The sequence below is a fragment of the Lissotriton vulgaris genome, chromosome 10 (assembly GCF_964263255.1).
Source record: "Lissotriton vulgaris chromosome 10, aLisVul1.2, whole genome shotgun sequence".
Lineage (NCBI taxonomy): Eukaryota > Metazoa > Chordata > Amphibia > Caudata > Salamandridae > Lissotriton > Lissotriton vulgaris.
The window spans coordinates 1,017,062,004-1,017,089,452 of NC_141698.1; the positions used below are offsets into that span (position 1 = coordinate 1,017,062,004).

The 27,449-nt window shown below is 46.0% G+C and overlaps 2 protein-coding genes across 2 annotated transcripts; both read left to right on the forward strand.

Annotated features, from left to right (window-relative positions):
• The first annotated feature begins 662 nt into the window (after positions 1–662).
• On the forward strand, positions 663–12,386 carry LOC147689207 (uncharacterized). Its single transcript, XM_086939892.1, has 9 exons — positions 663–729; positions 1,378–1,491; positions 3,168–4,853; positions 5,007–5,106; positions 5,639–5,787; positions 8,345–8,457; positions 8,738–8,827; positions 10,847–10,969; positions 12,192–12,386. Exons 1-9 carry the CDS (start codon positions 663–665, stop codon positions 12,384–12,386), a joined length of 2,637 nt encoding a protein of 878 aa, XP_086796018.1.
• Positions 12,387–13,711: 1,325 nt separating this feature from the next.
• On the forward strand, positions 13,712–17,713 carry LOC147689208 (uncharacterized). The gene is made up of 2 exons (XM_086939893.1): positions 13,712–14,403; positions 17,689–17,713. The coding sequence occupies exons 1-2, from the start codon at positions 13,712–13,714 to the stop codon at positions 17,711–17,713; spliced, it is 717 nt and encodes a 238-aa protein (XP_086796019.1).
• Positions 17,714–27,449: the final 9,736 nt, after the last annotated feature.

Here is a 27,449-nt window from a genome sequence, read left to right on the forward strand (position 1 = left end):
CTTGTTTTGAGGGGTGTCTCTCTTTTTTCAAGCAGAAGTAAAGGGGCCCTGAAATCAGACACTCTAGAACCCCATACACGGAAGGCTCTGTCCAGGGGAGTCCTCTCTCTCTTTCTTATATCGGCCACTCACTGTCACACATTAAATCCGTGTTATTTTATATTCTCTTGGGAATGATGCATTTCTTTCCTCTTTAAACCGATGTCTTTTCCGGGAAAATCACGAGCACCTTCTCCCTCTCTGCCCCGTCTCTGCCCTCTGGAAAGTTGTCCTTGCCTGTCCTGGACACTGTTCTGTTTGTGAGGTGTGACCCCTGCTGCTGTGAAACTCCCCTTCATGCGTCGCACCCAGCAGGGAGGGAGGGGGGGGGGGGCAGGAAACAAGGCGCTGCACTTTGGGAAAATCCCATTGCCCCTTGAGTGACATCGACTAGACACGCCCCCTAGTGGACACTGCAGATAAAGAGCGGCTGGGCCGGGTGTGGGGTGAGACACCAGCGGTGACTGACCCGGGCACACTCCAGCTACCCCAGCCTGACGGGCTCCAGATTCACCCACGCTCCGGACTCACTCCGGATTCACTCACGGTTCAACCCCATACTACGGACTCACTCGGATTCGGCCCATACTTCAGACTCAATCCAGATTGACTCCAGCCGCAGGATGCCGGATCCAGGGAAGGCCCCAGAGCCCCTTCACTATTCCATTGGGATCTTGTCCATCTCTGCAGGTAGGACCCATACTGCCATTTACGTCAGGTTTGGTGCGTTATATAGCGCTAAAATCCGATTGAGGCAGGCAAGCGCTTGGTGAATGGAGAGTCCTGGGCTCTGTTTAGATGAGGTGTAGGGGAATCGAATCATATAAGTGTTGAGTTGTTTTCTGAGGCATAAGAGAATGGTTTAGGATGGGTTAGGGCCAGGAGCCGGTAGAGCTGGCGAGAGTCAGTGACATGCTATCTTCACAACTCAGTGCGACTGACTGTTTCGGCTCCACCGGCCTTCAGAGCAGAAGCCTCTCAGGAAGTCTTCGGTCCCTATAGCTCAGCTCATGTTTGAATACAGCCATGTAGGCGCTTTAACACAGTACCTCACCTGTGACCAATCATTATTGAATATTGGAATAGTAAAGTGACAGGTGTTTTCTGGGTTAAGGCGCGTGCTGCGGAGATCTGAAAGGAACAGGAGTGTGTTTGTGTCACGGATGTCTTTGCTGTGTATCCGGGCTCCTCCCAAGACGGGAGAGAGGCTGGTGTGAGTGTAAGTTATCATTTCATGCCTGTCTCTGTTCTGTTTCAAGACTCCCTCCTAAAGGGGGTCCCTGGCAGGCGTGTGTTTTGTTTATCTTTGCATCATGGCTGTCTTTGCTGTTCTTCCAGGCTCCCTCCTGCTGGCAGTGACGTCATACAGCTCCTCCAGAGCCACGCCCCTCATCCCCAGTACACCCCTGGGGGTCCTGCTGGTCATATTGGCAGCTCTGCTGGGATATACAGGTGAGATCACATTCGTGGGTTTCAGGGGGAGTAGGGAGGGGGGCACACGGCTGAGACTTAGAGCGACACAGTGCCTAAATATATCATGATTGCTTTAATGCGCCTTTTTGACAACTTAATATGGAAATTTAGTGCTTGAAACCAGCCTCGGACTGGTAACACGGGCATTCGGGCAATGCCCGAGGGGCCGGTGTCTGGTTACTGCTGTGGGCTGCTTTTGAGCACTCTGGGGCCGATTTGGGCGGTGTCTCTATTTTCACAATACAGCCAGCGGCCCATTTGGTGGCTGAGTGGCCTTTCTACAGGCAGATGGGCGCTCATTACCACCCTCCCTCGCCACCAACACCGCCGATCCCCTACCCCCGGTTTAGCAACAGGCAGAGGTATCACTCCCTTTGTCTCGCTGGCCGGCCCCTTAATGTCTGCACATACTGAGCGGAGCAGGGGGCCTCAGTAGAAGTGGCCTCACTTGTTTTCAGGTGTGTTTCCGTAGTGTAAACTAATGCGTGCATTTATTGAAGCCCCTTCCTTTTTAATGCAATTACGAAGAAAGGAATTATGCAAATGAGGGCCGATTTTTTGTGTGTGCCCGGGCCGATTTTCAGTCCCAATCCGACCCTGCTTGAAACTAATGCTAGGCGGAGATGCCCAGAGAGGAAGCCTTCCCTCGCCCACCCTGTGGGAGGGCCTCGGGGTTATGAGTGAGAAGAGACCCCTTCTTTCGTATAATGATAGGAAAGTAAACCTGTCGAAAAGCCTGGTGCCGGTTCTGTGGGTCAATGGTGGGTAAATAAAGTGCAGTCCAGGAATCTATAAAGCCTGACCCCGGCTCTGGCTGAGATATTGCTGAATTAGTAAAAACTATCAGCCAGGGAAGACTGGAAGTTAAATTCATGCTGATCTGACGCATTTTCTTTTTCCATTTCTCGATCTTGTTTCCCCCTCTTCTTCCTCCCTCGAATCATCATTTTACTCTTTGTTTTTCTTTCTTCCACTACTTTTATCATTCCTTTCTTTCAATGATTTTCTTTTCCCTGTTTAGCCACTTCTCCCTTCTGTCTCTCTTCCTGTCTCCATCTACTATCTTTATCTCATTCCTCACACTACCCGCTTCCTTACATTTATTTTTCATTTACTCAGTCTCTCTGCTTGTCACTCTCTCTCTCCTTTCTGCCGTCCCTCTTTTTATTCCGTTGCCTCACTTTTCATTGTATAGTTTTCTTTATTTTGTATTTACTTTTCCCTTCTATCTTTCTCTCCTCTCTTTGTTACTCCTCTTTCTCTTCATCACTCCTCATTTCTCTTTTCCCATCCTCTCCCTTTTGTTTGTCTAATTTTCTTTCTTCCTATATTTACCTCTCTCTTTTCCTACCTCCTTTCTTATTTTCGCCTCTCAATCCTCTTATTAGCACTTTGTCTCTTGTTTCACTGTCTAGTTCCCTTTTTTACTTACATTTATGTCTCCCATCTCTCTTTCTCGGTCTCATCTCACCCAATCTCTTTCATTCCTCTAATGATCCCTCCATTCAGCTTTCTTTCTCTTTAATTCCATCTTTCCTATACTAACTTCTTCCTTTCAAATCTTTCACTCTCTTTCCCATCTCTACATTGTCACCTACTTGTGTCTCTAATTTTCTTCCTTCCTATATTTACTTCTCCCTTCTTCTCTCCCGCAGGAGTCCGCAGGAGCCGTGGTCCTGTCCCCTTGTTTGCGTCCTTCTGCCTGACGGTCTCAGCGCTATGGTGCTCTAAGGGAGTGATCCATATCATGGACGGGCAGGGGGTCCTCAGCGGGTCCCTTGATCTTCGTAATGCCATGGTCCCTGGTCTTGCAGCCTTCACCCTGGGACTGCTCATCATCAGTCTGGTGGCCGTCCTTCAGAAGGAGGCTGCCCTCGCCATGATGGCGTTGGCCATCTCGCTCTCCGCTGCCCATGAAACCGCCACATACTATGACAGTAGCTTTGGTGCCTCGGCGGTGGCTTCTAACCACCTCATTGTCTGTCTCGTTGGGGCGTACTTTGGTGGAGGGAGGCTCCTCTATATACTTACTGGGAAGTTGGTCACCCTCCCTGGCACAGATCTGGCTACGGCTAAAACCATCCCCCAAGGGTCACCCATGACCGCCAGCAGCAACGACCTGGTCATCATTGGGCTGATCTTGAATATGGTGTCCGCCAGCGTCTTTGGGTGCAGGGTCCTGGGAGTGACCACCAGTCTCTTTGTGGGGCAGGTGCCTTGGCTTTGGATGGCGGGGGTCTTCCAGATTGGGGTCTGCATCCTGTCCTATCGATGCTTGGATACCCTGGCGGCCACCTTCTTTGGCTTCACCTCCATCCTGCGGTTCGCTGAAGGGTATTCCTTGCTCTACCAGTTCTGGCAGGCCACTGAACCCATTTTCCCTGTCCCATTACTGGTGGTCTTTCTGCTCCTGTTCATGGTCTTGGCTGTATTCATGGCTGGTAGGAGCCTGGTGGATGGGCTGTATCCGTTGTTTTATGTGACCTATTGCATCGCTTTAGCGTCACGTCCCATTGGTTTCTTCCATGGTGGATCACAAGGAGTGAATGTGGCTATCTACGTGGCTTCAGCACTTATGACACTCATTAAACTTTACAACATGAAAGCGGCCACCAAGATTCCAACAGGGGAGGGGATTGTTAATAGCCTGTTCACACCTATTAGCATTTTCAAGTTACGTCAAGAAAAAGACCTGCATGTTCCTTACCTCGGCTATTCTAAGTATGCGGATGGAGAGGTGCTTGGCCACGCAGGCAGCATTTTGGCCGCCTTTGCAATCACTATGTGTGTGGACCCAACAGACGCACGTGCCACTGTCGTCCTACCGTGGGTGGTGGTAGCTGGAGGGCTTCTGAAGTTTGTTTGTGGCTCTGTAGCCTTCTCGCGTGGTAAGACCCTTGAGAGCAGCACCTTTATTCTTTATGGAGTTATGTGGATCATCTGGGGTCTCATCAGGTACGGTGGCCTCTACGGCCCCACGAGGGGCTTCCACGTGGCTGTGGGCATCATCTGCTTCATGCTCTTGAATGGGTTCATTATTTTCTGCACGCTGTTCCTAAGCAAAGCCTGGTTCCTGTATTGCCTCACCTTTGAACTCATCCTCATCAGTTTTCTATTGGATGCCGTCGCAGCCCTCCCAGTTGGGTATGACATTGCCGTCACCATCATCTTTGGCCTGGTCAGCTTCTACTGCTTCCTGGCTGGGCTGGTCAGTAACACCTTTGAAGAACCCCAGCTGCCCATGGGCCGCCCACTTCTGCAGCTCCAGGGGCTTGGGGGTGGAGCCTCCAAGTGCCCCCACCTTCCTGCCAGGAGGGCCACATCCGTCAAGCAGATCGCAGGTAAGGAGATTCTGAGGGAAAATCCTTTTTTTTTTAAATAAATACATGCAAAAAAATAAATGTTTTCTGTCTGCATTTATCTGCAAAAATCAGTAAAAACGGAAAACAGGGTGCCTTACCTATAATCATGGGGTTCTTGCTCTTCTGTTGCAGAAATCATGAAGGATGGAGGAATCTGTGGTGTCCCCACAGACACGGTGTATGCGGTGGTGGGAGCCTGTAACCGGCCAGCGGCCGTGGAGAAGGTGTACAGGTGAGTGTTATCTTCACAGCCCTTATTTTCAATCAATATTGAATATTTTAGATTGATGAATTCTTATAACAATGAGAACCACAGAATGAAATAGCCAAACACCAATTACATTGAGGAAACCCGAGAAAGAAACAACAATATACCAAGAGCAGAGAACCCCTGGAAATGAAGCAACAACAAACAAGTAACCTAGGACACTTCTGTAAAGAAGAAACTAAACGTCCTTATAAAACTGAGAACAGACCAGCAGTACTATCCCTCTTTCTGCACCTTTTGAGGCATGTGAAAAACCACTAACAGCCAGGATTCATTTTGTGAAAAGTGAAAAGGACCAGTGTCTTGCTCTATATGACTGTATAAATCGTTCAGTCTTAAGATGGAGAGTAGATCTCATCCTAAATCTTCCTTTTTCCATCATCATGTCCCTGCTGGTGGTCTAAGATTGGCCAGAATCTCAACTCTGGATCCTCCAATCCCAGTGAGATGGATCTCGTCCCTTCACTCAGTTGACCTCTGTCTTGTTTCCTTCCAGGACAAAGCTGAAGCCCAAGGACGCCCCCATGTCCATCTGGATCTCGACCTTGAAGCAGCTGGAGCCGGCTAGACACCTGTTCAGCTCTCTGCTCTGGGACTTCATGCAGGCGGCCTGGCCTTCGCAGATGAGCCTGGTCATACCAAGAGGTGAGCAGGGGCTCTGTATCTGAGAGCACATGAAGACCAGCAGATCCCAGGTCATGACCACAAACAAGGGGGAAAGATGAGAAAAGTAACACCCATCATCTGGATACAAACCTACCACACACATTAATTGTGACTGCAGACTAGGACCCGGTCCCACCCGCCCCAGGCTTCAATGCTTCATGTGTACACACAGACCATACATGCTCTTCAGCTTCCATGTAGGATTGTTTCCATGTTCCCTCATGTACTTTTTCTTTACCGCTCCTGTTGCAAACATTCACCACAAATTCTGAGTGTGATCTGACCCGTTACATTAGAGTCGCCTGTCCTGCCAACACCTGTGCTTTATCCTTCACATGTCTATACGGAGGAGGCCTCTACATTACCTGATCCATGTATATAGGACAAGCACCAACATACTGCCTGCTCTGTGAGTCTAAGGAGGATCTTTAGTGATTATTTGGATCTTGGGCGTTCTTGTAAATATTCTGCTCCATAACTGCAGAGGATGAGCACTGCCCGCTCGCTGACCTGTATCCTTATCTACAGGGTCTGACCCTCTCCATTATCTGCCTCCACCCATAGGAAGAGCACTGTCCGCTCGCTGACCTGTATCCTTCTCTACAGGGTCTGAGCCTCTCCATTATCTGCCACCACTCATAGGATGAGCACTGCTCGCTCACTGACCTGTATCCTTATCTACAGGGTCTGACCCTCTCCATTATCTGACCCCACCCATAGGATGAGCACTGCCCGCTCGCTGACCTGTATCCTTCTCTACAGGGTCTGATCCTCTCCATTATCTGCCCCCACCCATAGGATGAACACTGTCCGTTCACTGACCTGTATCCTTCTCTACAGGGTCTGACCCTCTCCATTATCTGACCCCACCTATAGGATGAGCACTGTCCTCTCACTGACCTGTATCCTTCTCTACAGGGTCTGACCCTCTCCATTATCTGACCCCACCTATAGGATGAGCACTGTCCTCTCACTGACCTGTATCCTTCTCTACAGGGTCTGAGCCTCTCCATTATCTGCCCCCACCCATAGGATGAGCACTGCCCGCTCACTGACCTGTAATTTTCACTACAGGGTCTGAGCCTCTCTCCATTATCTGACCCCACTCATAGGATGAACACTGTCCGTTCACGACCTGTATCTTTCTCTACAGGGTCTGAGCCTCTCCATTGTCTGACCCCACCCATAGGAAGAGCACCGCCCACTCACTGACCTGTATCTTTCTCTACAGGGTCTGAGCCTCTCTCCATTATCTGACCCTACTCATAGGATGAACAGTGTCCACTAGCTGACCTGTATCTTTCTCTACAGGGTCTGAGCCTCTCCATTATCTGCCCCCACTCATAGGATGAGCACTGCCCGCTCACTGACCTGTATCTTTCTCTACAGGGTCTGAGCCTCTCTCCATTATCTGACCCTACTCATAGGATGAGCACTATCCGTTCATGACCTGTATCTTTCTCTACAGGGTCTGAGCCTCTCCATTGTCTGACCCCACCCATAGGAAGAGCACCGCCCACTCACTGACCTGTATCTTTCTCTACAGGGAGTGAACCTCTCCATTATCTGACCCCATTCATAGGATGAACACTGTCCTCTCACTGACCTGTATCTTTCTCTACAGGGAGTGAACCTTTCCATCACCAGACCCCGCCTGTGTGGATGTGCACACTTTGCTGTTTGTATCTTGTATAGATGGAAGTTTCTCTTCATCATCTGACCCACACCTATAAGGTGACATCTTTACATGGCCTGACATATCCCAATAGGGATCCTCTCCATTATCAGAGCCCCGTCTACAGGGTGAATATTGTCCTTTGCATGCTTTTTGCCTATAAGGAGATGTTAGTTCATCATCTGACCCTTCCTACCTATAGTGCGAGCACCTGTGTAGTTTGAAAGCTGGTAATATAGAGGCTTTGAGTCATGGCCTCGTTGAATATTGGCTTCCAGGGATGAGCTGAACAGCAGCAGGGCACGTTGTGAGTTTAGTGCACACCATAGGATCCTCCTGTGGCTTGGGAAGTGAGGGCGCTCTTGTGAGCGCGCAGGAGAGGGCCACGTTCGACTGATGCATAGTCACTCACAGTGACTGCATGGTATTGGGGTATTTCCAAGGGTACCCCCTCACTTTACCAGTGTTTTTTGTGTATTTCTCCATCATGCAGGACTCACATCAGTGGTTAGTTTTTAAGTGGAGGGGCCCATAGCTTTCCTGAATGGTGGGGTTTAGCAAATACCAAGGCTGTCTGACCTTGTTCCTCCTCATGCCTCTTTCTCCCACAGCCCTGCACTTCTTGTCTCTTTATCTCATTTTGAACTTTCTTCATCCTTGCTTTCATTGTCGCTGTTTTCCTTTCTTTCACTTCTTCCTTATTTCTCTCTTTTCTGCCTTTGTCCTCTTGCTCTGAGGTCCAGGTGTGATGATGAAATAAAAAAACTGTGGTCCCCAAACATGAGTGCTGGTGCCTTTCAATGGCAGACACCTGCCCAAAATAAGCCCTGCTCACACCTTTCTGTCTTCTTGAACCCACAGGCGAGTGGCTGCAGTGCTTCGGACTGGAGGACTCCGCTAAGTACATTGGCACCGCAGAGAGCATCGCCATCAGGATCCCGGATTGTTCTGTGACCACATCTCTGATTGACCTGGTGAGTTGTCTGGTGGTAGCAGGATGCCAGCACTGCCCGGGCATGGCTGGCACTGTTCTGCCACCAGTGATGAGCATGGCTTTCAGTCTGCTGCACCCTTTGCGGGGGCATGAGTGGCACTGAACTGCCAGTCCTGCTCGAGCATGGGAGGGTTTCACCAGCACACATGGAAGATATGTAAACACATCTCTCTATATCTGGGGAGGGTGAAGGGGGACACTGCTTTGTGCCCAATGAAAGTGAGTTGAATCTCCTACTCTGTTTCTTTGTGTCTCACCAGGTTGGGCCCATTGTGGTCTCATCAGCCAATCCGAGCGGAGAAGCTGATACCACTCACCACAACCAAGTGTACGCCAAGATGGGAGACAAGGTAAGTACCATTACAAGCACAAGAGGTGTATCTGAGGACACTGTTCAGAGCCCAGAGTCCTGATAGACCAAGGAGTCTTCTGCGTGGCCTGCATTGAATAGACAACATTTACCAGGGATAGCCCATGTGCACTGTCAATTATCCTGATGAAAGTAGGTTTTTCTAGATAGATCTGATTTAGTTACTAATATTTGGTAGGTTTTCTTGCCAAATATACACTGGATAAAGTCTGGATAAAGTTTAAAATTGCTCCATGGGACTAGGTGACCGTTGAGAACTTAGTTTACTGACTGCAAAGCATTTCAAAAAGATGTGATGGTCCCTCTCCTATATCTAGGGAAGATCCCAGAGTAGGATGTTGAAGATGTGCACAACATGTGTGGGGGATTCCAGAGTAGGATGTTGAAGGTGTGCGCAGCACGTGTGGGGGATCCCAGAGTAGGATGTTAAAGGTGTGCGCCGCATGTGTGGGGGATCCCAGAGTAGGATGTTGAAGGTGTGCGCAGCATGTGTGGTGGATCCCAGAGTAGGATGTTGAAGGTGTGCGCTGCATGTGTGGAGGATCCCAGAGTAGGATGTTGAAGGTGTTTGCAGCATGTGTGGGGGATCCCTGGGTAGGATGTTGAAGGTGTGCGCATCATGTGCGGGGGATCCCAGAGTAGTATGTTGAGGGTGTGCGCAGCATGTGTGGGGAATCCCAGAGTAGGATGTTGAAGGTATGAACAGCATATTTGGGGGATCCCAGGGTAGGATGTTGAAGGTGTGTGCAGCATTTGTGGGGGATCCCAGAGTAGGATGTTGAAGGTGTGCGCAGCATGTGTGGGGGATCCCAGAGTGGGATGTTGAAGGTGTGCACAGCATGTGTGGGGGATCCCAGAGTAGGATGTTGAAGGTGTGCGCAGCATGTGTGGGGAATCCCAGAGTAGGATGTTGAAGGTGTGTTCAGCATGTGTTGGGAATCCCAGAGTAGGATGTTGAAAGGTGCGCATGTGTGGGGGATCCCAGAGTAGGATGTTGAAGGTGTGCGCAGCATGTGTGGGGAATCCCAGCGTAGGATGTTGAAGGTGTGTGCAGCATGTGTGGGGAATCCCAGAGTAGGATGTTGAAGGGTGCGCATGTGTGGGGGATACCCACAACAGGGTGAGTAGGATGCTCACAGTATCTGAGGGTGGTCCTCTGATTAGGATGATGAAGATGACTGGGATGCGTGGAGGGGAGCCCTAGTGGAGAAGGGTTAAGGGGTGCACTTTGCCCGTAGGTGATCCCCACAACAGGATGATGAATAACCATGCTGTATCCTGAGGGCTCCAGGATTGGCCAATGCTTATTTAAAGTACTGGAGCATCAGTTCTGACCCTGGAGCAGGATGGTGAAGATACAGGCTGTATCCAGAGAGGATCAGAGTGGATTGTTGTCCATGCAAAGCCTCGGGCAGTTGTGACCAATATTTGTAGGAACGAAAGATGGTGGATATAAGTGAAGGTGTTGTGTGATGTCACTCATACTGCAGTGAAAGTGAGGCCTCTGCAGTGGAGGAATCCTGGTCGATAGGGGAGATGGTGACCTCATATTTAATAATGTTTGTGTTATTCTTAAACACTCCAGAGAGTAATGACTGGATGATGATACAACAGGATTATTCAGTAGAGTAGACAGCTCCCTGTTGAGGGGCCCACCATGTCTTTGGTGAGAAGGAGGTCCAACCAGACCCTGAAATAAAGATAAGGATGCCATTGTTGTGGAAGAGGTGTGGCGCAGCGGTCAGGGCGACTGGCGCCAGACACTGGGGATCACGGTTCGATCCCCGGCACCGGCGGCAGGGGTCTGCCCTGCACTATGTGACTCTGGGCAATAGCTTGCTTAATCTTCCTGACGGCCTCCAGCACTGGGAAACCTACGGGTAGCTGTGCTCTTTACAAATAGAGGATTATAATTATTTTAGTATCCGTGGAAGCCCCGCAGCTGCCTGTGTGATGGGAGTCTGTGGGCAGTGATCTCACGTGTGGCTTTGCTCCTCAGGTGGACGGAGTCCTCTGCAATGGGCCTTCTCCAGAGAACATCGCCTCCACCATCGTCAACTGCACCAAGATCGACAGTGGGACCATCGGGTTCTTCCGGATAGGAACGGTGCCCAAATCCCACGTAAGTAGAGTGTGTGTGTTTGTGTGTGCTGTGCATCTGTGAGCCTCTGTGTGTGGTTGTGTGTTTGTTTGTCCCTTTGTGAGCATGTGTGTGTGTAGTGTCATCCAGTGGCAAATACAAGGAAGGCAACTGATCACGTGCTCTTGGACATTGGGAATAGAGAGGGGAAAGGAGAGCATTAGATTTCAGAGAAAGAGAGAGAGAGCGAGAGAGAAACAGACAGACAGAGTGAGCGAGAGAGAGAGAGAGCAGAGAGAGAGAGAGAGACAGAGACAGAGAGAGAGACACAGAGACACAGAGAGAGAGAGAGACAGAGAGAGACAAAGAGACATAGAGAGAAAGAGAGAGAGAGAGTGTGTGTGGAGCCTAGGATGTTGGATGTCCAGGGCAGAGGTTTGCATGTGGAGTTACAGGAGTGCCACCACAAGAAGGATGTTTGAATATCTAGGGAGGAAGCAAACCTGAAGATTGGACTCTCAGGGGCCATATTTAAGGACATTTCTCACTTCAGTTTGATGCCACACACAATGCTGCTGATAAGAGTAAAATGTGGAAGCCCCAGAGAAGAAATTGTGGGGTATGAACATATCAGGAGAGGAGTCATGTCATGCCAAGAGTATGTGTTTGAAGTAGGGTCTAGTTGAGCATATCCAAGAAGGCAGTAAATTCAGAGAGGGGACTAGTGCATAGATGGCCGAGGTGAGCTCGTGAGATAGTGTTACTCATAGCATTTAAAAAGTCGTTAAAACGTCACTCATAATTACTCAGACATTATAAAAATGTCACACATAGCAATCTGAAACCTTGGCAGATATGCATTAGTTTCTTACATTTTAATATTAACAAGGCGACCCGGAAACAAATATCTATATTCTCGAGAGCACACAATAAATTAATTGCATCCACTGTTTTACGTACATTATATTTATTATAAAATGTCACTCATAATTACTCTGACATTATGAAAATGTCACACATAGCAATCTGAAACCTTGGCAGATATGCATTAGTTTCTTAGAAGAACAGACATTGAATTACTGCAGCCCTCACGTCCAGTCACAGCTCTGAGTACAGCCTGAACGCACTGTCAGGAGAGTGGAAGATTCCATTCTAGCTCTCTTCGAGGGGGAGGCCTGCAGTCAGTCATGCTTTGTCCAGACCCCCTGGTGGTGAAGTCATGGCATTGCTCCTGCAGTAATGGCGCCGGTGTCTCTCATTACAGGTGCTCCAGCTGTTTAAGCAGATCCAGATGAAGCACAGCTCCGATCTTGTCTCCAGCGCCTTCGCCGAGGCCCCCATGGAGCCGCCATACTCGTCCAGTTCCATCACAGAGCACACGCTGCCCAAGAGCTCCGAGGACCCTTCCCAGCAATCCTACGTCATTGGAGGATTCAGCATGGAGGATGAGAAGTTGTGATGGACTTGTGTGGGGAGAGCGCCACCTAGTGGCGCAGGAAGGGTGCCCGTGACTCTAGTCGAAGCAAGGAGAAAGGACTCCCTCTCTACCCTATGACAGGGTTGTACAACACAGAACACAGTCATCCTGGGATGCAGTCGAACCTGAAAAGGCTGGTGCCTTTCATAAAAATGCAACAAACCTTTACCATCTTGGACGAGTATTCCAAAGTCATAGATCACTGCAAAGTCCTAGATGGCCGAGACCTCGCCTGGCTCGAGAGAATTCACCCCATCTCTTGAGTTTGATATTGACCACCTGTACTAAAACTCTTTATTTAATATATTCTTCATCACATTCTTGAAGTTGTTTCAATGTGTACATCATTCTATTAGTAAGGTTTTGAAAATATCTGTATTTATCATTGTATTTATTTATTTATTGTATTTTGTATATGAATAAACTCAAGTTTGAACCTGTGTGGTTTACCTCTTTTTTAAATGAATTAATCAGACCATCAGTTCAATCTTGCATCCAGTTTACAAGCTGAATAAAGCCATTTTACATCCTCAAAAAATTCTACGGCTTCTCATGGCACTTTACCGAGTAGTCGCTATAGTTTGAGTAGTGTGGAGTGGTGGACTCCGATCCCGCTAAGGGCAGAGTTTGACTCTGGTTCATCACATGACAGATCGCAACCCCCCCCCCTGAGGATTCATTTCACACACGTAGCTCACTGAATCGTACCTTGGCGCTGTAGCTCAGCTGTGGCTGCATTGGTTCTGCCAGCTCACTCTCATTCGGACCGGCGGCCTGAGTTCTTATTTGCGAACACTCTGGGTTCCCTTTGTTGGCATCAAAGTACAGTACGGGCACCATCTGGGGGCCTTTACTAAACAGAAGCACGGGCAAGGGCGTAACACAGGCCCCCGCAGCCCCGGGGGGGGGGGGGGGGCACGCTCCAGGGGCCCTCTCACTCTCAGCGAGCCTCTGCAAGCAAGCCTCTTCAAATATTCTCAAATATTCACAAATACAATGGTGCTCCACTGCGAACGGCCTCCCCAAGTCCTCATAAATTAAATAGTGCGCCGCGCGCAGGCCAATGTAACAGCCTCTAAGCCTCTCTTCATTAATTATGGTGCCGTGCGCACGCCCTGTCGGCCTCTTAATGAATTAAATGGGGGCCCCGGGGCTTTTTCGGGCTTTGGTATGCCCCTCTGCTGCTCGCAGGTGGGGGGCTTGCGGGGATTGGACAGGAGTGGCAAGGCGCAAGCGTGAAACGTAACGTTCCATGCAGCGCACTTTGAGGCGGCAGGGAGGAGAGCGAGACATTTTGGCGGCTCGTCATGCGTGTATTTGAAGTATTTATAACCCCTTGGCTGCAGGGATGGAGCAGACAGCCTCTTCTGTCAGGGAAGCGCTCTGAATGGTTGCCGAGGCGGACCGCGAGGATTTACAGGCGTGGGTTGGGCTGGGGGGGGGGGGGGCGCCAGGCAGCGAGGGGTGTATCCGCGGCTGCAGTCGCTTGCCTGTCTAGCGAGGACTCGCCGGCACCTTCCTCTAAAGACGACTCCCTGTTTAAAAAGTTCTCAAAGAATGAGCAGTCTCCTGCTCCCCCAGTGCTGGCTCCGGCGGTCCTGCCGGTTGAATCCACTCAAAAGCCATCACGAGGGAAAGGCAATAAGGTGCGCACTCACCCACTGCCCACTTGTCATATTAAAAGACGAACAAACTTTAAGAAAGGTCCCATGCGGAAAAGAGTCTCTTTTAGCAAAGCTTCTATTGTAACCAGTCCGCCATCTGGTGACCAGATCGGGGATAGGCCCACATTATTTGCTGAAGTAAATACAGTTGAGAGGGACATTAACATTTTTGGATTGAATAAGGTTGGGAAGAATGTCATTTCACCAACAGTATCAATGGACAGAAGTTTAGCCCCTGTGATATCTCAAGCAAATGGCGATGCTTTTCAGTGTATTACAGTTGACTCACCAAATTCTGATGTTGTGCACACCTTAGCCATGAATAGCTGTTATCTATACTTCTATTATAAAGAGAGAACATGCACCTTTGAGCCAGGTAAACTCGGGAACCACAGCGCCAATCCACACACCCGATACATTGTAGAAATTGTCACGGTGTGCAGATGGACATAGGCTATAAAAAATAAAAATATAACGTACATTTCAAAATATAACTTTTAAAAAAAAGTAGTGCCCTGGATTGGATTAGCATAGGATATATTTTCAACGGATTTGCGCCACATATAGGGGTTTGCAGCCTCTTCACTGTTTTCTACTTATCGAAGGTCAAGGGCCCGGCTGGGTCGGAAGTATCACCAGCTAAGCGACCTCCCGGTGTAATACAGCCACAATTAGCCCTGAGGATTCGCAATCAGCGATGAAACACGTGTCGGCTGGCTGTTATACATAATAAAGGACTCCATCGGACCACTCCTCCACTGGAGATTCCTACATCTCTCTGTCGCCTTGTACATTATTATTTTTTTGCTGTCTATAATATTACTTACTGACGTAATAACCTTTGAGTGCATTGGGTATATTTTCAATTCATGTATTTGGTAGTTCCCCTACCAAACATCAAGTGGTCCAAGGGCTCCCCACTCACCCAGGTGCACCATCTATTTTGCTTCTCCATTACCAGTGTATTCACTTCTGGTTGTGCACCCATTGTCCTTTTCTGACTCAAAGCCTTTTAGGTGTGTTTGTGATTGGTGCTGTGGTTCCTGAGATTACCCGCCTCAAAGGTTTGGGCTCACTCTTTATAATAGTAGTATAGATAGACTAGCATTGCCTGGGGCAGAAAGGGGCTGGGGGCAGTACACCCGCTCCCGCCCCGACCCCCTCCCGTCCCGACTCCCTCCCGCCCCCACTCCTCCCGCCTGGCCCTCTGTGCACACCCGCTCCCGCCCGCCTCCCCCGCCCCCCTCCCGCCGCGATTTTAATGAGCATTTACTTTACCTGATCTGCCGCTCCTGCCCGCCGCTCCTCTTCGCCATGACGCGCCCGCGCTCCTCTCTTCACACTAGCTCCATGTCTCTCCTCCTCGTCATCACGCACGTCCTCATCACGCACATCGCGGCCAGCGCTACGTCGCGACCAGAGCATCGTCGCAGCCGGCGCTACTTCCAGGGCACTACTTTTTTTTAAAAGTTATATTTTGAAATGTACGTTATATTTTTATTTTTTATAGCCTATGTCCATATGCACACCGTGACAATTTCTACAATGTATCGGGTGTGTGGATTGGCGCTGTGGTTCCCGAGTTTACCTGGCTCAAAGGTGCATGTTCTCTCTTTATAATAGTAGTATAGATAACAGCCAGCCGACACGTGTTTCATCGCTGATTGCGAATCCTCAGGGCTAATTGTGGCTGTATTACACCGGGAGGTCGCTTAGCTGGTGATACTTCCGACCCAGCCGGGCCCTTGACCTTCGATAAGTAGAAAACAGTGAAGAGGCTGCAAACCCCTATATGCGGCGCAAATCCGTTGAAAATATATCCTATGCTAATCCAATCAATCGGAACTTGTAAAAACGTTGTATATTCGGGCGTGTACACAAATCAAGTCTTGCAAGTGTTCACGCTGTTGTAGTGCAGACAGAGTCGGGTACGACTCATGTATGTCCGAGAAAGCCCGGTACCTAAGAATATCGTACCGTCGCTGCGTATTAGTCCCGATCGTGTGTCTGGTCAGACACACGAAGGTCAAGGGCCCGGCTGGGTCGGAAGTATCACCAGCTAAGCGACCTCCCGGTGTAATACAGCCACAATTAGCCCTGAGGATTCGCAATCAGCGATGAAACACGTGTCGGCTGGCTGTTATACATAATAAAGGACTCCATCGGTCCACTCCTCCACTGGAGATTCCTACATCTCTCTGTCGCATTGTACATTATTATTTTTTTGCTGTCTATAATATTACTTATTGACGTAATAACCTTTGAGTGCATTGGGTATATTTTCAATTCACAGCACCAATCACAACACCCAATACAGCGTTGGAAAGGGCAGTTACAGCAGAAGGACATAGGCTATGCAGACACCCACCATATACATTTAAAAGGTAAAAGAACTGTGCCAGCAAAGTAGTCCCTTGTGGGCGTGTCCGCGTTGAGCTGTGGGCGTGACAAACGCTGGAGGCGTGTGGTACGTTCCGCCTTTCATGCCATGTCTCATATTGTGTGCTAATCCCACCCTGCTCCCTTTAAATACCCCTGCACCCCATAATCATAACCCACCCTTACTCCTTAAAATACCCCAACACCCTTAAACACTAACCCATCTTACCCCTATAAATATACCCTGTACCCCAAACCCCAAACCTATCCCTAAACCCTAAAAATACCCCTGTACCCAAAAACCCAAACCTAGCCCTGAACCCTATAAATGCCCCTGTACCTCAAAACACAAACCTACCCCTGAACCCTAAAAATACCCCTGTACCCCAAAACCCAAACCTAGCCCTGAACCCTAAAAATATCACTGTACCCCAAAACCACCTGTGAACCCTAAAATACCCCTGTACCTCAAAACCCAAACCTAGCCCTGAACCCTTAAAATACCCCTGTACCCTAAAACCCAAACCTACCCCTGAACCCTAAAAATACCCCTGTACCCCAAACCCAAACCTAGCCGTGAAACCTAAAAATACCCCTGTACCCCAAAACCCAAACCTAACCCTGAACCCTAAAAATACACCTGTACCCTAAAACCCATACCTATCCCTAAACCCTAAAACTACCCCTGCACCCCATAACCCAAAACTATATCTGAACCCTTAAAATACCCAAACACCCCAAAACATATACCTCAGTATCCCAAAACATATACCCCTATACCCATACTTACCATATCCAAACATTAAAAAAACATGCTTTTATCATTCATGCATTTACAACATATTTCGTTGTAAATGTATGTGTGGTAAAAGCATATAAAATGTAATGCCATGCGTTATAATGGCATCGCGGAGTCATGGTTCTTTCGTAATGAAAGTATGCGGAGTGATGGTATGAGGGAAGAAAGTTGCAGATTAATGGGTGTTTACCCTCCCCCGGTAAGTACATTGGTGGCACGGCGGCCCACATCTCCAGCAACATACTCATATTTTTTCACCACCCATTTGAAAAATGCACAGATCTCTCTCATTGATGGACAGCACCGACATACACTTTTACACACACCTCCCGCCACAAGTTCTAGAATTGCTAACTTTAGAGCTGGAGAGCTACGTTAGAATCTCGGCATCAGCTCAACATCCTGTGATTCCAGGCAAATCGCTTTGTCTCCCCGTGCCTACCACAAATGAATGTGTTCTTCTGTAATGTAAATTGTGCTCATGCCATGTTGTCGAGTTCGCGCTATATAATATTGCAAGGAAAAATAAAGTAGGGAAACTCGAGTTCACACACTACTGAGCGCGCACTCTTAAGTGCATCAGCAGTGCACTGTGAATCGGAGCGTTTCACAGGCCTGTCACAGATAAGAAATGCTATCAAAACGAAATCCTACAAAACAATATACTACTGGCGGCAGCAATTCATACCCGGACAACGTTGGGACGGGCTGCTAGTACTACTATTATAAAGTAAGAACTGGGAACCTTTGAGGCGTGTAAACTCGGGAACCACAGCGCCAATCCAAACACCCAATACATCATTGGAATTGGCAGGGTCTGCAGAGTGACATAGGCTATATAACCCCCAAAAATATATGTTCTTTAAAAAATATACCTTACTAAAAAAATAGTCCCTTGGAAGTAGCGCCGGCCGTGTGCACGTACGTGCTGACATCATCAGGAGCGCGAGGAGTACAGCCGTGGGGAGGAAAAGTAAAGACGGAGTTCGGCGGGAGGAGCACCGAAGAGAGGTAAGGGACTTCCTGGAGCGCGGAAAGGAGCAGACAATTTGTGACGGGTGTCAGTATTGCAGGGGGCCCTGAAGCAGCCTTTACGTCGGGGCGGCCGGGGGCCCAGAAGCAGCCTTTTGCTCCCGGACAACGTCGGGACGGGCTGCAAATAAATGAATAAACAGGCAAAAAGAAGGCCCCTCGACAACTCAGAAAAATAAATAAAACAGGCCTGTGGTTACTCGGAATCGGTAAAAGTATGCAGGAATACAGGGACTGAGGCCCAGATTAACCCTCCTCCCCCCGGAGCTACGGAGACTCACAAGAGGCAGAGATATTTGATAAAAACACCTGACAACAGAACATGGACGTGGCAGGCGGGGGAGGGAGGGCGGGAGGGAGAGAGAATCAGTGGTTTGTGATATTCATTGGGTCAAGTCATTTCATATTTGTTGCTGTTTCCACTTTAACCCCACTCACAGTAAATGTCTCTCCTGTTATAACATCACATTTATAAAAAATGGAATTCTACATCGCAAACAATTTGGGTGCTGAGGTTTATCAGGTCTCTGCCAAAGCGCTGCTTTACAGTGACCAATGAGGCGTTTAATCAGTGCGTGAAGACACCAGCATCACTGCGACAAGAGGCCCCAGTTTACGGGAATTGTGGCATTAGAAATTGTCTGCACATGTTAAGGTTTGTCAGCATTACAGTGAGATTGCAACAGGCGTTTTTACACACCCCCTGGCGAGGGTTGCAGACACCACTGTGACCAGAAGCCCAAGTTTATGAGACTGTGGCGCTATAAATTGTCTGCACTTTTTAGTTTATTCCACAGTGATCAATGAGGCGTTTAATCAGTGCGTGAAGACACCAGCATCACTGCGACCAGAGGCCCCAGTGTACGGGAATTGTGGCATTATAAATTGCAACAAAATAGCAAATTTTCAACTGCAAAATCTGGCATTTTGCGGTCCGGCGAGGGAGAAATACTGCCAGGCACAAAAAAGGGCAGTAAGAGCGCACCACCCAGGCATCAAACGTCCTGCAACGACAGAAGCAAGAAGACGGGGGAATTTTGGGTGAAATTTCCCACGCCACTTGTCGACAAGAAACTGGAACATTTCAACAGAGTTGTAAATTGGAGGGAATTTGTTGGTGGTATTGGAGATGAGGAGCAGCCTAGCGGCAATGGCATGATTGGTAGTTTTAATAAGAAACGGGTGGTAGGTAGTTTTCCACAGAAGGGGGACAATGAGTCATTGGAGGAGGAGGAGCTGTCAGAACCTGAGGACATAGATGGTGCTTTACCTCACTTTTCAGGGCTACCGGGGGGGGCACACTAAAGAATTGTCCAGCTTATATTTTTTGCAAAACAAAGGAACTGAACCTGGCACTCGCGGAGTGGGTATGAAGAAACAGAGCAAAGGGGTGAAGCATGGCGGATTGGCTGAACTCTACGCACAGCATAAGCCAGGTGAGATTTCAGTGTGGTCTTCAAAGTGTGCAAGAGTGGATTAAAGCGCGGGTACTGATGGGACTCATATGACATTAGATACTAAACGAGATTCTGTTGTGGACAGTAAAGAGGGTGGAACAGTGTCTACTCCAGGTCAGGCATCAGTGGTAGAAGAGAGTTCAAACAAAACAGATCTTGAACATAGACAGTTGACATGTTTAAACGTTTGCCTTATATGGGTGTTTCTATGCCTCTGGGGGCTCATTTAAGCAAGTTCACGAAGGATAAGATATGGAAAGGGGAATTTATTGACGTTTTTAAACTTCTTCACAGGGACATTCAAGTGAGGTTCTTTAATTTTGACTCCCTCTTACATTTGTCATCAATTTGTGTTGCCTTTATACAGACTGCTCTATTCATGAAGTGTTTCTGCCCTTTGGACTGCAACATGTAGAAAACCCCCCTCTGTCCTTGCTTTGAAAGCAATCTCAGACACTAGCTGGCCTAACTGCATACAGACATGTTCTGCCATTACTGATTGACCTATAAGTGCTGTAATTGATTGACTTATGGGTAGGGCAGAAACACAACGTAAGGGGGACATTCTGGTTACATGATGTTTTTCTATTGGCTAATATTTTGCAGATCTTGTATGTCCATATTAGCTATTTTGTATGCTTGCAGAAGCTAGGACTGCCCCTTTCTTTGATGCTGAGTTTGTAACTCTATGCATATAAAAGGCCTCTGTGTTTTGTACTCTTTAGACTGCCTCATTCGGTTGCTGTGGCTTCTGTGTGACGTGGCCTCACTTATTAAGTTTAATAAAGATGTCTTTTCATATTTCAGCTTCTGTGCCAAGTTCTTTTGTATTAGTGAGACCCCTGAGAATGAAGATTTCAGTTCTTCAGATGGCGCGGCCAACGCAGGCTTCATCAGAGAAGTGACATTCTGTGAGAGTGATCTTGTCAGGAGACAGAAATCTACTGAGGAGGACAAGACAGGATTCTACTAAGAAGGTACTCTGTGCACAGGGATTCTGGAGATTCTTCGTCTCTGCAGCCCGGTGTATTTCTGCTCTTCCTGATTTTGATCCTCCACATGAGTTTGAGTTTTAAAATATTTATATAGGACACTTTCACCAGCGGTTTCATGGCGCTGCAATAGACAGACCCCCAGGGTGAGAGTGACAGAAAATAATAAGGAGGAAAACAAAAACTGCAAGTGATCTAGGTAAAAGATTTAGCAAATAGATGGGCTTTGAGTTTTTTCCGGAATTGAGGTTAGAGAGTTAAAGATCTAAGCTCTAAAGGCAGGGAGTTCCATAGGACTGGGGCAAGGGTCGCAAACTTCGATCCTCCCCATTTCTTCCTCCGGAACAGGAGACTGACAAGAGGGATTGCGTAGATGAGCGTAGGTCCCTAGTTGGAACATAGGGAACGATCTTGGATGTAATGAAGGCCGGAGCCGCGCCCAGTCGTGCTTGAAAGGTGATAGAAGCAAGCTTAAACTGGACACGTTCACGAACAGGGAGCCAGTGTAGGGATTTGAGAAGAGGTGTTACGTGATGGGATTTTGGAAGATTGAACACCAACCGTGCTGCCTGGTTCTGGATCAACTGCAAACGCCTTAAACTATATGCAGGTATACCTGCATATAGGGCGTTGCCATAATCCTGACTGAGAACCTTTTTGGCGTGAGTATTAAAAAAAAACAAAGAGACCGTTAGGTCATTTAGAACTTGGCAGTTAGAATTTGGATAACCTTTTTGATTGGTAAGAGTAAGGTAGCTTAGTAACCCTTACTGTAGCTTTGGAAGAGTAAGGTAGTTTAGTAACGCTTACTGTAGCTTTGGAACTTTGGAATTTGTGTTGGCCAACTTTTGGATTTGTATAGGTTTGTATATGCGAATTGCAATTTATGTAGACAGGTAATGAGGAGAATTTTTTCTATTTGGTTTAGTTGAACGGTGCATGTACGAAAAGTACATTAAGCACTATTTTGATTATAATATTGTATATTTTGCAATATTTTTGGCATGCCTGTTTCAAAGCTCACACAGAGGAATGTGTTGCTTTATTTGGAAGGTACCATAGTGTGATGTGAAGTAAATTAGCCGGCTTTCCTAGAGGGAATATCTAAATAGGTTTAGATTTACAAACATATTTCTTCCTTGGTGATTTTGTATCCCCAGGGAATTAAAATATGGACATAATACATACAAGGATCCTTTGTTCTGAGCAATTTTACGAATAAAGATATGCAGAGCAATTTTTGGTGTTCTGCTAGTCAAAGCTAGTGAATTGAGTGTATTTTCGCTTCTTGGACATACATCAGTCTGTTGGGCTGTTTTTGCAGTCTTTTGGAACACAATTGAGAAGCGTTTCTTGTAAATATGACTTACAACTAGTATTTACAAATGGTTTGGTTTAAGTACAGTCTGTAGGTTGTCCTTTATTTCTGTCCTGAGTATTGATATGTGGGTTAAATGTGTGTTTAAATGTTTATGTGGTTTTCCCATTAGTGCAATTCACGAAATGCATTACTAAAGCACGCCGTATTGTATGTCCTAAGTGTTTGACCCCTTTTCTGTTTATGTCTGAAATGAGCTCAAATGTGTGTTTGTGTTTTTTCTTGATGTTTTCAGTCTATTAAGCAAGATGTCTAAATGTTTAAAAACTAAAATGTAAATTCACATACACTAGGAATAAAAAGCCCCCAAAAACGAAATTGGGTGTTTTGGAAAAAATAAATAAACTTATAGTATTTTTTACTAACATACATTGTGTTAGATATTAACAGGCAAACAGATCAGCTGAAGTAAATTCCTGCTGAACTCAAAATATTATAGAACACGCATTAATATGTTTTAGTTTGAAAAAGACTGCCAGCTGCCTATGTTACAAACATTTAGAGACAAGCTACATAAACAGGAATATTTATTTAACCAGGATTTTGCCCTCAGTTGCACGGGTGAAATTTTGCATTTCAGAATGTTGTTTTAAAAAGGTTCTAAAACTAAGGTTCATTATTTTGTATAATAGTAAGACATTTCAATTAAAGGAATTCCTCTCTTTAAGCATTTCTGTAAGTATATTCTTGGCTCAGTTGCTAAATAATAATTAACCCATGTAATGAAGAAACATTTAAAAAGAAAGAAACAGTAACGGATGCTGAAACAAGATAAGGCAAGTGCAAGGAAACTAAAAAGTTAATGATGTCTTGAACATTGATTGGCAATCTCAGATAAAGATCAATCAGGGAAATTGGCTTTGCGAGGTCAGTTTCGGGTGAAGAGGTTAGTTTCTTACAGTTTAATCTGGTTAATGTGTACATGACCTGGGGAGGCAAGACCACCTTGTTCGTCAGGCTATCTTTGCAGGCCTACGTGGCACAGAGAAAAGAAAAAAAAAGAAAATGAAGTCAGATTCGAGGAATTACAGAGCCTTAATATGTGGAATTAAAAAAAATGATTGGGTTATAAAAATAAGTGCTACAAAATTCGTTTTTTACTATTCATGAAGCTCAATACCTATACTATGACCTACTAGCATTATAATTTAATTTAAGGTATGGTATACTGCATAATGAGGACATTAGCATATAGAATTTCACTTGACGCAGGCATGAAAAACTCATTTTTTTCAGGATTTGCAGGAGATATGTCTAACGTCCAATCTCTGCAATTTGTAGAGAACATTCGGAGGATGATTAATAAGTAATGCAATTGTAGGATCTTTATTTTTAAGTGCCCCAAATATCAAAGTCGAATTTGGGTAAAATTTTGCCATTTTTGCCATTTACAATAGCTTTAAAGTGCTTTAGGATTCAGTAAATGCATACATTTAGGTATAATACAAATTTGCAGGTTGTTCCCATTTGGGTTTCCTTAAATAGGTCAGTGAGCCAATGTGCCTGGGGCAGAGGTTTGAGTTTAATATCAGGGTGGAAGGTTTTAACTTTTGCTGGACCTAACTGAGACCTTCATCCTTTTAAGGTTGATGAAATGAGCACCATTGCAAACAAGCATTTGTTCTAAAAACTGGTATGTGTGTTATTATGTTCTGCGAATTATTCACAGTAACTGTTTTAATAATCTAAGTATAGAAATAAATTGTAGTCCCTAACAGGAGTAATATCTATATCATGTGTTTTTAAATAGGCTTGGTTATTGCAGGTTAGAAATAGTTGGGAAGGTTTTTTTTTTCCTTTTTCAGCCTTAGAGTGAAGAAGAGATAGAGGGCTGAGGAGCCCACAAGGCAGATTTTGACCATAAGGTCAGTGAGGTAGGATAGGAGTAAGTGTAAAGAGATGGAGAAATTATTGCTTAGAAAAGCAGGGCCTCAAAGGGTGTTGGCGCAGGGGACACGCAGAGTGTCTGTGAAAAAGTTTTTGGAAAGTTAAAAAGGTTTAGCATGTTTTCAAAAGATGGTTGTTACAGTTGATATTTTGTGTGTTATGTGCAGAAATGTCTGCGTTTTACATAATTTTGCATTTTGTCCTTTTGTGGATTGTTCCTGCTGGTCCTGTGTGTCAGAAGCAACACAGTTAGTTGTGTTTGACAGCCAAATGTCCACTAACTGGTGATCTGCTGTCAAAAGGAGGGTGAGGATTTTAAGCCTGACAAATTAAGCAGGCCTGAATATTCTGTTTTGGGCTGCAGGTTCACAGTGCATAAAAGTGCATGCAATAGTGTTGTGTGTCACCGCTTATTTACATATGCTATTGTTTTGTCTATGCTTTTTGTGCTTGATATATAGCGCGTATATCTGATGGCTTGGCATATGTGTGTTTTTTGGTTTTGTTTGCGCTGATACTAAATTTCACAGATAAGATTGTTCATGCTGTGAACAAAACAAGACAACACTTCACCAGTGTATGTCAAATTTGGCTTTAATGGTATTTGAAGGAAAATAAAAAAGAGATATACAGAATCAAAGTGTGTCATCTGCAATTAGTCACAATACTGTCCTCTTCCCTTAAAGGAACAGGCAGCCCTAAATTTATGTATCCCGATTGGACGTAAGGATAAATTATAGATTTGTGACTCTTGTACATGGTGACCTAATTTCTATATTACATTAGTCAGTTTTGTTCTGCTTCCTAAGTAGTGTATGGCTTTGTACCATAAAGGAAACAAGGCTTCATTTTTACCTAGTCCCATTTCCCTTTTCCAAATTCCTTTCACCAGTTGGTGTATTGCTCAGGTTCACGCTTCCAGACTGCAGTAATGTACCAGAGACCCCATATTATGTATAATTCCCTTTTGTATGACCAGTCTGGTTTTCAAATATTTTCTTTAGGCCTACTCTGATGTTTTCGAGTCTGACTGTTTGGGTAGTGATGGACTGATTAACTGACTCAATACTATAGTAAGATACGTTTTCCACCTCAATAGGAGAACACCTTACGTTTTTTTGAATATGACAAATTCAATGCCTATTCTAATTTGGTTTTTAGTTCCTTTTTTCTGCTGCTTTAATTTTTGATGGACCAGATGTATTTTAAATAATGGAAATACCAGGACTCTCTAGTTCTTGTCTTTTGTTTCCACATTTTGATCATTAGCTTTTGTATTGCATAGTCCACCCGATGCACAAATATTAAAGGGAGGTATCTACATGTCCCTGATAATATGTATTATGTGATCTCTCTTTTGAGGTGTTCTAGATAAAGAATTTAGGAACACCTATATGTAATCATTGAAAAAAAAATGTGTTTGCCCCATTAGACAATGCCACCATATGTGAGGACATCCATTCAGATAGAATTCCCATGTAGCTATCTACCCTTAGGTGGTAGAGGATATGCTCTCACATGGAAACCCAATTAAAGAGGCTAGAGGCACTGTTTTGCCTACTGCCTTGTTTTTGTATTGCCTTTGAGAATGACAGTGTGTTTTAGACCAGAAATGTCCCATGACGTATGGCCACTCCTTTAAAGATTGCAGGCCACTTGCTTGCAGTCACCTTGTTATACAATGAACTGTTTTTGTACTTAATTGAAGGAAACAACTGTGTCACATTTCCTATGTCACTAGGTTCTGCGGGATTAAGTCATGATAACCTGCGGAACTCACCCACAATCCCATCAGTGACAGCTAACAGATGAAAAGTCCCAGCACCCAGAAAAGTAGCAAGATTGGACAGGGATCGCCAGCGTGCCATCAGTGGTATCTCCAACGTATTGTACTTGCTTCATCAGAAGGCGTTGAACATCAGAAAAGAAGGAGGATTTGTTGGTTTTGCCACAGAACCAGAATTTCAGTGCAAAAGAGCGAATGAGAAGGATTCTTATTTTTGAGGCTTCAGTTTTCCACCTGTCATGTACTGGCTAACCTCTGACAGTGTGCAGTCCCTTGAGCCCCTTGGCCTGAGTTTTTGGCCACACACCCCCTTTTCCTTTGCTCCAATGGACGTGCAGTGCCCTGGAGGATTTGAGAATGGCAAAAGGCACAACATTATGGTGCCCATGAAAGAGCAGCCCGAGCATCCTCTGACACTGAATAGGGAGTGTTGGAGCATGAAAGTGTTGCTGAGAGTGACAGTCTGTTGCTCTTTCCCGATTAATAGTACTTGGGTCTGCATGAGATGATCTGTGCCCTTGATCAATGAAGAGCACACTATCTGTAGTGCCTGCAGCACAGAAAATATTGGTGCACTGCATTGAGACATTGAAACTTTCAAGTGAGCTGTGAGTGTTTGCCAGGAAGGCACTCCAACTGATACTGAGTAACATAATTTTCATGAAAGGCCTGAATGAAGAGGCCCATGCGGAAGAAAACAACAGAAACAGGATTTGATGGATAATAGAAGCCTGCCAGAGAGGCTTCGACGGACTCTGGGTATTTTCCGTGCAATTGCATAGAATGGGTGTTTGGAGACTGATTCTTATTGTTTTATTGGCATTGTCAATAGTCACTGAAATACATAATGTTTGCAAAATAATTTTAGGATTTGCCTGTGTAATGGCAAAAGCAGGGTCTGAGGTTCTTTAATTTTGACTCCATCTTACATTTGTCATCAATGTGTGTTGCCTTTACACAGACTGCTCTATTCATGAAGTGTTTCTGCCCTTTGGACTGCAACGTGTAGAAAACCCCCCTCTGTCCTTGCTTTGAAAGCAATCTCAGACACTAGCTGGCCTAACTGCATACAGACATGTTCTGCCATTACTGATTTACCTATAAGTGCTGTAATTGATTGACTTATGGGTAGGGCAGAAACACGACGTAAGGGGGACATTATGGGCACATGATGTTTTTCTATTGGCTAATATTTTGCAGATCTTGTATGTCCATATTAGCTATTTTGTATGCTTGCAGAAGCTAGGACTGCCCCCCTCTTTGATGCTGAGTTTGTAACTCTAAGCATATAAAAGGCCTCTGTGTTTTGTACTCTTTAGACTGCCTCATTTGGTTGCTGTGGCTTCTGTGTGACGTGGCCTCACTTATTAAGTTTAATAAAGATGTCTTTTCATATTTCAGCTTCTGTGCCAAGTTCTTTTGTATTAGTGAGACCCCTGAGAGTGAAGATTTCAGTTCTTCACAAGCAAAAGAGGGCTCCAAAGAAGAGGCTTGGGAACTTTTCAAACGGCCAAGGGTTCCAACAAACATAGACTCCTGAACTTCTGCCTTCCTAATTTTTGCCAGTGTATATTGTGAAAAATTTGCAGACAGATCGGTATCTCTTTTTAAATACCTAGATCTATACTACTATTATAAAGTAAGAACTGGGAACCTTTGAGGCGGGTAAAC